At 41.0% G+C, this 14,525-nt stretch overlaps 1 protein-coding gene across 4 annotated transcripts in view; it reads left to right on the top strand.

The window, feature by feature from the left end:
* ST6GALNAC3 (ST6 N-acetylgalactosaminide alpha-2,6-sialyltransferase 3) overlaps positions 1–14,525 on the top strand; it is a 250,560-nt gene that overhangs the window by 166,471 nt on the left and 69,564 nt on the right. For all 4 annotated transcript variants that reach the window (XM_082053319.1, XM_082053320.1, XM_082053318.1 and 1 more), the window contains one exon: positions 5,352–5,761. In XM_082053319.1, coding sequence (XP_081909445.1) covers positions 5,352–5,761 — 410 coding nt within the window. The remainder of the gene's footprint in view (positions 1–5,351; positions 5,762–14,525) is intronic.

Here is a 14,525-nt window from a genome sequence, read left to right as displayed (position 1 = left end):
TTATTCAGTCTCTTACTGCAAGATTAGTCCCATTACGTGGCTCCTATGCATTCCCTTCCAATTTATTCAATTTAAATAAAAACTTCCTGCTAGCACTTACGTACATATCAGTGACAGGCATCTAAATAAAATATCCTCAGCACTTCAGCCTCAGGAACAGTCTTATGGAGAAGCAGATCATTTTCTATTTATTTGGAAATGGGATGCATGTTGACATAGGGCTTATTTCAAAATAATGTCAAAATGTTAAAACCTTTATGAAATCTTAACATTAAACCTTATGAAGATGGAGATGTTGACTGGGATGTGATGCCGAGGGCTAGGACCAAAATCATCTACTGAAGATTAAAAAACCACAACACTACCACAGGAGAGAAGGGGGAACAACCACAAACTCAGGGTAATCAGACCTGTGGTTTTTATCATTTTTATTTTTACTGCTTGATGTTAGTTATATAATGTGATTTATATACCATAGCTCTTGCTGGGTGAACATACAAGTACCCTCTTTCTTTTCTTTAAATGTGCTGAATTTTGTCTTAGAGAAGCCTGGCAAGTCCTTCCTCCCAGTCAGAGGTCTGAAGAAAGCGAGTAAGTGTAGAAAAAACCAACTTGCTTAATCATTACTGAAACACAGGAAAAATTAAAATACATTTTTGCTTGTGAAGTGGAGAAAAGCAATAAAAACAATGCCAGACGGTTAATGCCTCTCTTGTACCTTTCATTTCAAAGACCTCAAAAGAACATCAAGAAGAATAAAGGCAAAATCTATTCCCTATTGGCATCATTATAAATGTTGTATCCTCTAAAATTCTAAAGACATCCAAGAAGAGTAGAAGAATAAATGGCATTGAAATAAAGAAAGTCTCTCTGGAGCTTTGTTCAATCGGCTTTGTTAGAATTCACTCAAATAGGATGATTATAAGAAAAGACCTCATTTGTTTCAACATTAAAGGAGCAAATTAATATGTGGCGAGCTGCTAATAATTGCCTCATTATGTAGTGAATGGGCATTGCGTCCAATTTACAAAATTACAATCATATTGTTAAAGTAACAATTGGGAAAGTTTAATCTGAATTTCCCAACTCTCTGCGTGCTTAGTTGTGGGATTTGCAGAGCGGAGCAGAGTTTGTGGTTGGAGTGAGCTCTCCGGCGCTCAGAAGTCGCAAGAGAAATTGGGCTTTTCGTTAGTGTAAATTACATCTGCATAAGTCCTGAGCTAGGTTGGGTCCAACTGAAGAATGACTCTGGCATTCTCTGTGAAGACGGGAGCTCAGCACGTGAATGAGCTGTCAGGCTGTTGCTTTGTTGGACTCCACTGAAGTTTTGGCCAAGAAGTTGAGACCTGGCCTGAGATCATCCACACTTGGGACTTCAGCAGACCTACAGGCCTGGAAAAGTCCGTGATCCCGGATCCGTGCCATTGGGAAACCTTTCTATGCAAATGGTCCTGTAGCTGAAATTTCAGTCTCTTGGCGAAGACATTCGAAATGATGCGGGAGTTGTTTCCTATTGGAAAGCAACCGGTGTTCCAGGTATCAAAATACTCTGTGAAAGAGTTATGTTTTGTGACCTACTTCTATTTAGATTTGCTTGTGACCTTTTCTAATTCTGACTGGTTTTGTTATTTAATGATTTGACCTTTGATTCTGTGAAGCCACTTCAGTGCTAAATGCAAAGATTTAATAACTAGAACTGTTTGATAAGTGACCTTTATTGCACAGCTATTTCTCTTCGCTAGAGAAGCAGCACTGTTTTGCAAGTTCTAATTCACAGTTTTAATTATCTTTTCTATTGTCTGTAAGCTTGCACAGGAAATGGAAAGGTCAGACATTTCATTTTCTTTACTGATTAAAATATAAGCACTCCTCAACAGTTCCGATGTATCATTCAGGAAAAAGGATGGGACCATTTGTCAGAATCGTGCCCAGCTGCTCTGCTGGGGACTTCTACGGCCTTCTGGTCAGTGACAAAATGAATAATTTTCTAGAAGCAATAATAGCTCAGTCCCCATGGTGCGTAGAGGTGAAATATGTGTCTAAATACATGAAAAGAGAAGAAAAGGTGAACGTTTCTCTTTTCCATTGTGGTTTTTGTTTGTTTGTTTTTGTTTCTAATTTAGCTCATATATTTATAATGCGAGTGACTAAAGATCTTGCGAAAGTTACAGGTAAACCCTTAAGTGACATTCTCGGTCCAGCGAGAATAACAGTAAGAACACAGGATTCCGTATGGTCCTGTCAATCTCTTTCAGTGCCATGGCTTCTGTACCCTCTCTGCAGCCTGCACTGCCTGCCAGAACCATTGTTGTTTCTCTGATACGGCTACTGCTGGGTTAGCATTTCATTGTTGTCCTGGTGTTTGTGATGTGGACACCAGCAAATAGTTACTGTTAACTGCAAAACAGATCACCAAGAAGGCACATTTTCTCTAATTCTCCAGTTTTCATCTCTCTATATTCTAGTTTCTGTGTGTAAGAATTGTCTCTCTGCTTCTGTTTGTCCTTAATAGAAACAATACAGCAAGTTAAATGGAAAAGTGATAGTTTCTCATACAGGTTGCAGCTGTTGTGGGCAACTTGCAGCCGGAAAACACATATGGGAAAGAGGTGTGAGGGATGTATTAATAGAATGCCAGAGTATGGGGTGAGATCACTCCAACCCTTGAAGGGTCATAGCAAGCTGGCAGCTGTGTCCTAGTTCAGCAGCAGAAGTAGCAGCCACAGCTACCCAGGTGCTTCCCAGTTCCAGTCCTGCTGGGCTCCCAGATCCTGTGCCTGAATAGCACCTGTGGGAGCTGCCTGGCAGACGAGCTGCATTTGAGCAGCTTTTGAGTCTGAAAGTGGTGGGACAGCCATACCTGAGCCAGCATGTAATAAACAGGCGTGTCGTGTTAAATGAGGAAAATGAGAAAGCTATTGTATGTGGATTACTGAAACTACCCCTTTTGTCTGTGATGCTTATAAATCAAGACAGCAAGTTGCTGGCCTGTCTCCACGTGGGGGTTCAATGAATGAATATTGATGCATGTTTTCTCATATGTTTTGGAAGATACAATGCAAAAAGATACTGAAGTCAGTGGATGATGCTGGAGTCAGTGGAATGTCTGTCAGTCAGGCTCCTTACTCCCTCCGGGATCTCTGTTGGGAAATATGCGTATTAGGACACGTGGAATTTCTCTACATCGTAAAAACATTCATTCTGAGGTAGGGCTCAGAGGGGTTAAGTCTCTGCCTCTATTGAAGAAGAACAGATTATATGTTGACCTAGTCCAGGCATTCAATATTATAAAAGTGCTTTATAAATTGGAACAAGATAAATGAATCACAACAAAAGAGCTAGAAAACCAGGGGACACAATTGCAAGAGTGAGTGTACTCAGTTTATTCGAGCAGAACAGTTACACTCAATGAATAGAAAATGTGCAATGCATTTCTAACTGAGGTCAGAAAATCAAACAATTCCAAATTTAAGAGAGCAGCTCTATTTTAATGGAGGAGGTAGAATATTGCTGAAAAAAAAATAAATAAACCAACACTGAGGTTGAGACAAATTTAAATGGGACCAGATTCTTGACCAAATTGGCTTTTCCTATCTAGCAGTTTCATATTCAGTATTTGTTAGTTTGAAAGTTCACCCTGAAAGCTATAAATTAATCTACTGGGACTTCAACAATTCACTTCATGTTAAGAGGTGAGTTATGCTTATGGATTTGTTTAGGTCACCCAGCCATGTCCTCATAATGTATCTTAGAGAGGATTTCTGTAACTAAGCAGTAAACAGAAAGACAGTGTTCAGCTGCATCTCCTGGGATTTTAGCCCTGCTGTCAAAGAGCTGTGCAGGACAGCTCTCTCAAACTACAACAGCTATAAAAACATACACGGTGTTCTGCAAAGGAAATGTTGCCATTGCTTTTGCATGAAGTCAGGCATCTTTAACTCCTGATGAAATGAGGAAAGAGTGTTTTCATGAATCACTCACAGAGAGAAATCAAACCTTTGCAATTGCAATTGTGCAATGTATTGCAGAAGTCTTGCAGGATGTATTTTAGTTCAGTACAATATTTGTCACCCAAAGATGAGATACTTTAGCTGTTATAATTTGGCTCTTTTCAGATGTTTATCTCTTGTCCTTGTATTATCCGCCATTATATATATATTAAAAAAACATGATGTTTCGTCAGGCACCATGTCCTAAGGTTATAGTGGTCAAATGTAGTCAGGATATTCATCCACATCAGCTAAATGAGGTGTGATTTTGAAGGGAAATAATGACAGGTCTGATCAGAAAAGCACCTAGCATCCTGTTGGGCTAAATGTCCAAAGAACATCAGATTAGTTATTCCTAATAAACATTGATCTGAAGTCACTGTTTTCCAGATGGGAACGTGGCAGAAGACCAAGTCTGTGACTGTACAAAAAATTGTCGATGATTTGTGGCCTGGACACTCTTCTGTAGGTTTTTTTGGTGGATCTAGTTTTCATTTGCTTTAGGTTTCTAGCCAAACTTTTCATACAATCCAACTTAAATACGGGGCATTTCCTTTTGCTCTTGGTAAAAAAGAACCAAAATGCATTTACTATGTATAGTCTGACAAATGGAACATGAGAGAGATCTGTATATCTTTGTTAGGTGAGTGTTCCTATTTTCAATTCGTACTGGAGAAATAGTACCCTAGGACACACTGAGGAAATACTGTCTTTGACTTCAGTTTGTCCAGGGTTACGTTACTGGTTCACATGTCACCATTATATCTGCCTCTCATTTTTCATGGATCAGAACCATTCTCTAGACAGAACACCGTATTTCTTTGTCTAAATCTCCTTTCCAAATGCAGGATTTTCGTGCTTTTCATTGCTTTTTAGAGTTACATCTCATTTGACCTCTATCACATATTTGGGAACAATTCATTCAGGCACATAAACACAGTCACTGTACAGTTAAAGTTCCAGCATTATTTTTTCTATTGCTGACAACATCTTGTTGAAAGAAAAAAAGGAATTGATCTAAATATTGTTTTCTACTGCTTCTTTCTTTTATTGTTTTCTAGTGGAAAGAGTAACATTTAGGCGGAAACAATGAATGATTATTTTTCTAGTTGACCTTGCAAGGTGGAGAACAGAGAAAATATTGGAAGTGCCATCTGTTTCTCTAAAAAGGATTGTGTTTCAGTGCTTTGTAGTGGTAGGGCTCTACCACATGGGGATGGTTAAAGTTGTTCTTTTTAAAGAGAAGCGTTGCTGTCAGTTTGTTGGGCTGTGCTTGTTTTTCATTTAGCTGAATTTTCAGTCTTCGTGTTTTATAGATAAAGACTTGCTATATATTTTTGTTTTCTTTTTTTTTTTTTTCAGCCTCTACAACTTGACTGTGACCTCTGTGCCATCGTTTCAAACTCGGGACAGATGGCTGGCCAGAAGGTGGGAGCTGAGATAGACAAGTCCTCCTGCATATGGAGGATGAACAATGCTCCCACAAAGGGCTATGAGGAGGATGTTGGGAAGAGGACAACCGTAAGAGTGGTCTCGCACACAAGCGTGCCTCTCCTGCTCAAGAATCCTGAATACTTCTTCAAAGAAACCAACAACACTGTTTATGTGATCTGGGGACCTTTTCGAAACATGAGGAAGGATGGAAATGGCATCGTGTACAACATGCTAAAGAGAACTGTTGAGAGCTACCCAACTGCCCAAATCTACGTGACAACAGAGAAGCGCATGAGTTACTGTGATGCGGTATTTAAGAAGGAGACAGGAAAAGACCGGTAAGTCCTACTTGTGAAGAACAATTATAATTTTTGACAAAAGATACATGAGAGAAGTCCATGACAGATGCCAGCTACTAAATGAGTCCCCAGATACATTTTTAATGGATTGTTACGTGGTTTTGACTGTTATAAGTGCTTGATGAGGCAGCAGCTAGGCCCCATTTACCCCACCTACGCTACCTTCTGTTCTTTCCATTTCCGTTGGCTTGAGTCCCAAGTATATTGGATGTCTTCCTGAAGTGTTTTCAAAGCTATGCGTTGTTTTCAGCTCAATTTACTATTGATTAAATTGACATTTTATTTGAAGAGGATTATGCTACACAAACATTTCCAAATGCACAACCAAAGGATAAGTCTGGATATTTTCTTCTCTCTTGAGGTGCACTGTAGCTTCTCTTCAAACATAAACCTCAGTGTTATATATTATTTCTGTTACTTGGTGAAAATGGATTATCAGTGATGCAGTAATAGATTTAGGTTTTTACCAGAATTATGCTGAAATTCTATTTTCCATACCTGAGAATGCTGCTTAAGTGGGGGCTGTGAGGAGGTGGAAGTGTGAGGGCCACTGTTTTGTCTAGAATGTTCAGACCAGAAATTGGATTTGTGGAATTAAGACCACAAATTGTGGAATTTTGTAACTTGGCTGCAAAAATTCCGATCACCTGTGTGTGGGCATGGAAGAGCACCTGTCAGGCATACTCACCGGAGCTAACTAGGAAATAGTTTCCAGAACATTGCTGTGTCTTAGTATTAATTTGTGAATTTGCAGTTGTGAAGGAGCATAGTTATTCTGACAAAATTAAAAACATAGATATTCACAGTTTAACTCAGTTTGAATTTTTACTCAGCTTTTGAAGTAGAAGAGCTTGTTCTCTCAAACTTCCTTGATTCACTTTGTGAAGTCTAACTGGGTAAGTTGGGACTTTTCCTTTGTTTGAAGCTACTGAAATGTAGAGAAGAGCTTGCCCCTCAGCTTGTTCACCATGTGCACGTGTTGCTGCTGCAGTTCTGGAGTTGGAGGGAGCTCCTATATGTCATAAAGGTGTCAACGTTATCGTGACTTCTTTAGTGTAACTGAACAAACTGATGAACAGAATCTGACAGACAAAATACACAAGATCTGTTCTTGATCTCTCTTACAATCTAGGTCGTATGGTTTACATATTATTCAAGCTATGTGTGATCATGGGTACATTATTGCATTACAAAGCATAAATTGGTTTATATTTATGATTTTTCCATGTTAGCCAGGTCACAGTGATTTTACAACACTTTGTCAACATTCTTATTGTAAAACCAGACCTTAGTATATCCTATCAAAAATTTTCATCAACCAATGTCAAAGTATCCTCATCTCCAGTCTAATTCATTCCTCTCCAACAAATTAACACATCTTAAGGTTTTATTATTATGCAATTAACACAATACAAATGCTTCTTTGTATATCAAAGGCAGATTGAACTTCCATTCTCCTTGTGCTTATGAACAAAGTTCTTAAGCAGCCTAATGTCAAAGTGGCCCAATTTCTTTCTCCTTAATCCATTACAACAACTAAAAGTTTCACACTGCGAATGGGACAAATTGTAAAGAGCTTGCCTCATGACCCACATCACATCGCATTTGTACGTGCATTCCTTTTAACGCCGTGAAAAAACCCACCGCTTCTCACAATGGCAATCAGGCAATACCCTTGTATCTACTGCACCTTTCATTTTTAGTCCTACTTTTCCACGTCAAATAGTAAATGGTGTTGTTATCATTTAGTGCGCTTGTCAGCCAGAAACAAGGGAAACAATCAATGTGCCACCAGCCAGCATCTTCTGTATCACAAGCAAACATCCTGCAGTTTCCTACTAATCGGGGGACCTCAGCTGGAAACTTTCATTTTGTGTCACATTCACAGGACCCGTCTGCTGTTTTGAGGGAGGGTCATGAGGCTGTTAGAGGTATTTGTGAAAGCAGTAAAGGGAGAGCATAAGAGATTTGTGGGTGATGGAAAGAGTTTTGCACGTTGTGCCAGACTGTTATGATGCTGAGACAGATTCGGGTTCCTCAGCCAAATATTCCTTTAGTTCCTTAGAGAAACATCAGCTCTTGCTTGCAATATTAGATTGAACAGAGGTCTGTCTCAACACGTTCCCGGCAAAAATTCTGGAAGGAAACCAAGTTCAACTCATATTTTAAAACGTACTGAGTGCATTGTAACCACATCTATTTTAGTTTAATCCTAAAATACTGTCCTTATGTACAGTGTATGCTACTAACGCACAGTAAGATTGCAACAGATTTCTAGTCTGTCAAGCCTTTAATGAGCTTTCTATTTCTACTCTTTGATGTACCACTTTTTAGGTAATTAGTGAGATTTTTCAGTATTTTCATCCTCCTGGTGTTCAGGTTTTAAAGGATGCTGTGAGGAGCAGCCAACAGGTATGTGCTGCAGAAAAGCTTTGCTCCTGCACCACTGGTGCGTGAGCTTCATCCGAGGGCAGCTTCAAAACGCACAGCTTGGCTTTATCATTGTTTCATGGAAGAAACAAGAATTGCCTCTAAATTCCAACAAACAAGTTTCTTTGTTTCACAATGAAGCGTATTTTTTAAAATTCTACAACAGCAGAAAGTTCCCTCTGAGATGGGCTGTCCACGCTGGAGAATTAACCTTGCATGTGGTGTTATGAATCTGGGGGACATATGTTCTTTCTGAGAGTCTTCATTAGTGAAGCATTCGGGTTCAAGGCAGTGAACGCTCATCTGCTTTGAATAATTGTTGTACATAAATAATATTAATTACCAGACATGCACAATTTTTCATGAATGCATTTTACTTGGTGCTTCCCTAGAGGGAGCATAAAGCTGGCAGCTTCTTCCACTATTTCACTAATGTTTTGGTGTATAATATGTATTGAGTCTAGTGAAGGAATTTAAAGAAACATTAGGTAATAATTAAATGTGGCATCTTTTTATGTACCTCAATCCAGGTAAGTGGTTATAAAGCCCCTCTATACCTTTGCCATGTGTTAGAAATAGAATGCAATATGATATAACATTTAATTGGAAATAACAAAGAAAACTGTAGTCTTCATTAAAGCAGCAGAGCTAATTTTGGTCTGATAAAGTGCACTGAACAGCCCTAAATAGGTTTTAATTAGCTGGCACCAAAGCTGCACCACCCTTAGGGAGGGTAAAATTAATGAAAACTAGCAGCAAATAGATCAGTGCTACTGGATGTTATTGCCTTAGGTGAAGGTGATGTGGAAGAAAGGAGTGTCTTTTAAGGATCATTTAGAAAACAGTCTGCGTTAAAAGTCACTTTCAAAAAGCGATGATAAAATAAATCTGTGCTAATATCAGCGAGACAGTGTAATGTCATCCGGACTGCAGGCTCCATGTGTGTTTGTACTCCAAACCACTCAGTACAGCACATCCAAGGGGTGCCTGGGATGGCTCAGCGCCCCGTCCCCTCCTGTCCCACTGCCCCCGCGGGACGTGACGCCCCAGCAGACAGCCAGCGATGCCTGTGCTGGCACTGCGCAAAGCACAGCTAAACTTGGTGTTCATAGTCACTCTTTTTATAAATAACTACCGACAGGAGCCTGCTGAGCTTTGCTGAGGAGATGTATCCTGAGTTCCTAAAATCCCCATTAAGAGACATGAGACAATATGCTGAAACTCAGCCAGTTTGGTAGACAATTTTCTGTCTTAACTCTGACAACACCGATCCCATAACCAAACAGTTCAGTTCAACAACATCTTCTTGAGATTATTACCTATACACGTGTCTACAGCAGGCAGGTTCACTGAGCCATATTTGCAGTCAAATGGCTGGTTTTGAAGGATTTGTGTTAATATCTTGGACAGTTCTGAAGAAACTAAATTGCTTTTGTGCTTCTCTTCCAGAAGTTCTTAGTTTGCTCTGTTCATGCCAGATGGTGCTGTGTGTTAGGTGGTGAGAAAGCTGTTTTATCATTCAAGGTAGAAAGATGGATCATTGTGATCACTGACTTCTGCATCAAGGTTCAGAATTTGGGGGTGTGCTCAACCTGCTGTCTTCCTCAGTTCTGCGCACTAATTATTTATTACTTTGGAGATATACGAGACCTATATTATATCTCTGTCATTTAGAGCTAGCAAATTATATTCTTCTAAAGTTCAGATTGACACTGTTAGACATCTGCAGTCATCACAGCTTCACCTCAGCCAATATGTGGGTTTTGATGTGGCTGACTAATCTACATGAAGCTGTAGCTGAGTAAAAACGTCATTGAAACAAATAAATGAAATTACTTTCTCTGACGCTCAAGTAGCTGCACTTTCTATTGTTTGGTGATATTCTCTGTGAATTGAGGTAGTAAAGCTGTCAGCGGCCAGAACATCAGAGCTTTAAGCTGTATTTCTGGTTTGGAAGTTGAATTAAATATTGCAGTAATGCTATTTCCACTTTTGCACTTGCTTACATATACATATTAGTTTTCCTATCGAGGCCATTCAGAGAAAACATAAAAGCTACTGTTAGGTAATATTTGCAGAAGGTGGCTTTTCATTGGGAAGTTGTGAACACTGACACAGAGGGTTAGATTTAGGGATTTAGGAAGTACTTTCCCATCCGTGCTTTGTATTAACATGCTTTTTCTAAAATATAAATTCTAGAAGATCAGTTTTGTTTTGAAAGGAAAATGACCAGAGTTGGGTCATATCAATGTATTTAAATTACAGAACTCTTTGAAGAAAATGATGGAAAAACTGATTCAGATTGGCAGAGGAAATGTATAAAGCCTCTTGAAACATTCCGAAGGATGAAAATAAATTGTAGTTTACATTCTCATATAGTCTTTATCATGATGATATAGAGTCTAATGCTGCACCAATGAAGTCAGCAAAAAGTTGTCAGCTCCCTGGAGCAGTGATCTGGTGACCATTTTTCAAGTGCTCGATGGCGGATTCTTTCTTGAACCATTTCTTGGCACTTCCATTCTTTCTTTTTATAAAGTAATTCCTTCAAAAAATGCTAATGGATTTGTCCATCTTAATTCATAGAGGATTTAAATAGTTTCATTGTCAGCCAGGACTGCTTTATTACCTGAAAAAACAAGGGTCTAAAACATGAAGCCTTAATGAAATAAATAGATTTTTCATTATAAAACACTTAAAAGCTCAACATCTATTGCTATTTGTAGTCAATCACTGGACAGCTAACAACTGTTTTGGGGGTTATATTCATTCTTCCATTTCCCGGTAAAACACCAGTTGTTCCTGAGTGTCCTAGATTTATTCCCTTCAGCTCATTAGTAACTGCATTTGTATTTCTTTATGAAGATTTTCCTAATTAAGATGAACACTTCTCTCTGTTAGGCAGATGGAGCTCAATAGAAGTAGTCCAGTTTTTATTAACACGCCAGTAAGTGCTGTACAAGGCACTGGTACTTTTGTTGAGAAACACAGCCCCTACAACATTACACTAATTACATAGTAAAGTGAAACTTTATTAAAAAATATCAATATTAGCTAATATTTTGTGATAAAACCGTGGCTGCATATGGATTGGTGTGGGCTCAGACACCTATTGATTCTGTAGTGATTGCTGACTTTACCCATGGAGTTATTTCTTTTTACCTGATGATTCAGGTCAAGAAGTACATAATCAGGATCTACTTTATCTTTGTGCATTTTCACGTGTTCTTTGAATTAATTCAGTATCTATTGCCCTTAATTTATAGCATCTTCTATAAGTGCCACTGAATCTGTTTTCTGCTCCTGACAAGCCAGATGTTAAATCTTTATACAATGTTTGGTATTGTACTAATTACACGCACTTTTTCCATCCTGGCTTTTAAATATTCTGCAGCTTTTCTAGTCATGAGGGTATTGCTGATACCTCTCATGAGCAACATTGGGATTGTGTGTGTAGATGAGATTCTGCCTCCAATTTTCTTGCATCCCATGAGCATATACCTTTAGAAAGGATTAGGCAAGTTAGTGATCCGTATGCTAGAAACCCTGGTAGCGCTGTGGATTGAACTGGTTCGGGGTTTGCTGCTGACAGTGAAGGTGTTTTTTGGTTGCAAGGCAGAAGGCTTGGAGGGAAAAATTAGCAGAAGCATAGATTTTGAATGAAGCCTTTGGTGTTCACACAAGCTTCACTGGATCATCTTTGTCCTGGTTTTGTTAAAAAACAAGTTTCTCTTTCATTGAATTTTGCCTGTCAGCTAAAGCTTCATATTAGCTGCATTTTCCTGGAGAACCAGACACATGTTTTGGTAAATATAGCAATGGAATGCAAAGTTATTGATAAGCACGGATGGACATCTCGCGAGAGGGGCGACGAGAAACCAGTGACCAAGAAACTGACCAACTGTGTATAACATTCCATTCACATGAATACTTCATATCAAAGTGGGAGATCACGAGGATCTCGTCTCTTTCCCTTTTTTCCCTTCACAGTATTACACTATGTTTGGGATTGGAAGGGACCTCAAAAGATCATCTAGTCCAATCCCCCTGCTGGAGCAGAAACATCTAGGTGAGGTCGCACAGGAACATGTCCAGGCGGGTTTTGAATGTCTCCAGAGAAGGAGACTCCACAACTTCCCTGGGCAGCCTGTTCCAGTGCTCTGTCACCCTTACTGAGAAGAAGTTTCTTCTCAAATTTAAGTGGAACCTCTTGTGTTCCAGCTTGATCCCATTACCCCTTGTCCTATCATTGGTTGCCACCAAGAAGAGCCTGGCTCCATCCTCATGGCACTCACCCTTTATATATTTATAAACATTAATAAGGTCCCCCCTTAGTCTCCTCTTCTCCAAACTAAAGAGACCCAGCTCCCTCAGCCTTTCTTCATAAGGGAGATGCTCCACTCCCTTAATCATCTTTGTTGCCCTACGCTGGACCCTCTCCAGCAGTTCCCTGTCCTTCTTGAACTGAGGGGCCCAGAACTGGACACAATATTCCAGATGTGGTCTCACCAGGGCGGAGCATTCTAAAACTGATGAGGACCGGGTGGCCTCCTATGCCCCTAGGGAGAAACTGGTGTGCTCTGCTCGCTCCCTGAAATGCCTGTACACCAATGCACACAGCATGGGGAATAAGCAGGAGGAGCTAGAATCCTATGTTCGGTCGGGAGATTATGATCTGGTGGCAATTACAGAAACATGGTGGGACAGTTCACATGACTGGAATGTGGTCATGGATGGCTATGCCCTTTTCAGGAAAGACAGGCCAGCCAGGCGTGGTGGTGGAGGACAGATGTAGAGAATTTCATTAGGGTGTTCCCCGCCCAACTCTCCAGCCTGTCCAGGTCCCGCTGGATGGCAGCACAGCCCTCCGGCGTGTCAGCCACTCCTCCCAGCTTAGTGTCATCAGCAAACTTGCTGATAGTACACTCAATTCCCTCGTCCAAATCGTTAATGAATATATTGAATAATATTGGCCCCAGCACTGACCCCTGAGGCACTCCACTAGATACTGGCCTCCAACTGGACTCCGCACCATTGACTACCACTCTCTGGCTTCTCTCCCTAAGCCAGTTTGCAACCCACCTCACTACTCTATTGTCTAGACCACACCTCCTCAACTTAGCTGTGAGGATGCTGTGGGAGACTGTGTCAAAGGCTTTACTGAAGTCAAGGTAGACCACATCCACCGCTCTGCCATCATCCATCCACCTTGTTACATTCTCATAAAAGGCTATGAGGTTGGTCAAGCATGACCTACCCTTGGTAAAGCCATGCTGACTGCCCCTAATAACCCTCTTATCCTTGATATGCCTTGAGATGGCACCAAGGACAAGCTGTTCCATTACTTTCCCAGGGACAGAGGTGAGGCTGACTGGTCTATAATTACCCGGGTCCTCCTTCTTGCCCTTTTTGAAGACTGGAGTGACATTGGCTTTCCTCCAATCCCCGGGCACCTCTCCCATTTCCCAAGACTTGGCAAAGATGATGGAGAGTGGTCCAGCAATGACTTCAGCCAGCTCCCTCAGCACCCGCGGATGCATCCCATTGGACCCATGGATTTATGGATGTCCAGTCTATTTAATTGCTCCCTAACCCAGTCCTCATCGACTACAGCAAACTCCTCCATTGACCTGGCTTCATCCGGGGTCTCAGGGGTACGGGGCTCCCCAGGACAGCCTCCGGCAGAGTAGGCAGAGACAAAGAAGGCATTCAGTAATTCTGCCTTCTCTGTATCTTCTGCCACCAGGGCACCCACCCCATTCATCAGTGGGCCTACGTTGCCTCTGGTATTAGTTTTATCTGCTATGTATTTGAAAAAGTTCTTTTTGCTGTCCTTGACCCCTCTCGCCAGCTGTAATTCTAAGGAGGCCTTGGCTATCCTAGCTGCCTTCCTACATCCTCTAACAGCAGCCTTATGTTCCTCCCGAGTGGCCAGCCCCTGCTTCCATGACCTGTAAACTCTCCTCTTCTGCCTGAGCATACCCAACAGATCCCTATTCAACCACGCAGGCCTCCTGGCTCCCTTCCTTGACTTCCTGCGTGTGGGGATGCTCTGATCCTGAGCGTGGAAGAAGCAATCTCTGAATGCCACCCAGCTATCTTGGGCCCCTTTTCCTTCAAGCAGCCTTGCCCATGGGATTTCCCCCAGCAATTGCTTGAAAAGGCCAAAGTTAGCCCTGCTAAAGTCCAGGGTTGCAATTCTACTTGCTATTCTGTTCCTGCCACACGAGATGCTGAACTCCACCATCTCATGGTCACTGCAACCCAGGCAGCCCTCAACCTTTACCGCTTCGACCAGACCCTCCTTGTTAGT

The sequence above is a fragment of the Streptopelia decaocto genome (genome assembly GCF_964273445.1).
Source record: "Streptopelia decaocto genome assembly, chromosome: 5".
Classification (NCBI taxonomy): Eukaryota; Metazoa; Chordata; class Aves; order Columbiformes; family Columbidae; genus Streptopelia; species Streptopelia decaocto.
The sequence above is the reverse complement of the archived record's forward strand: the minus strand, read 5'-3'. Positions and strand labels throughout refer to the sequence as shown.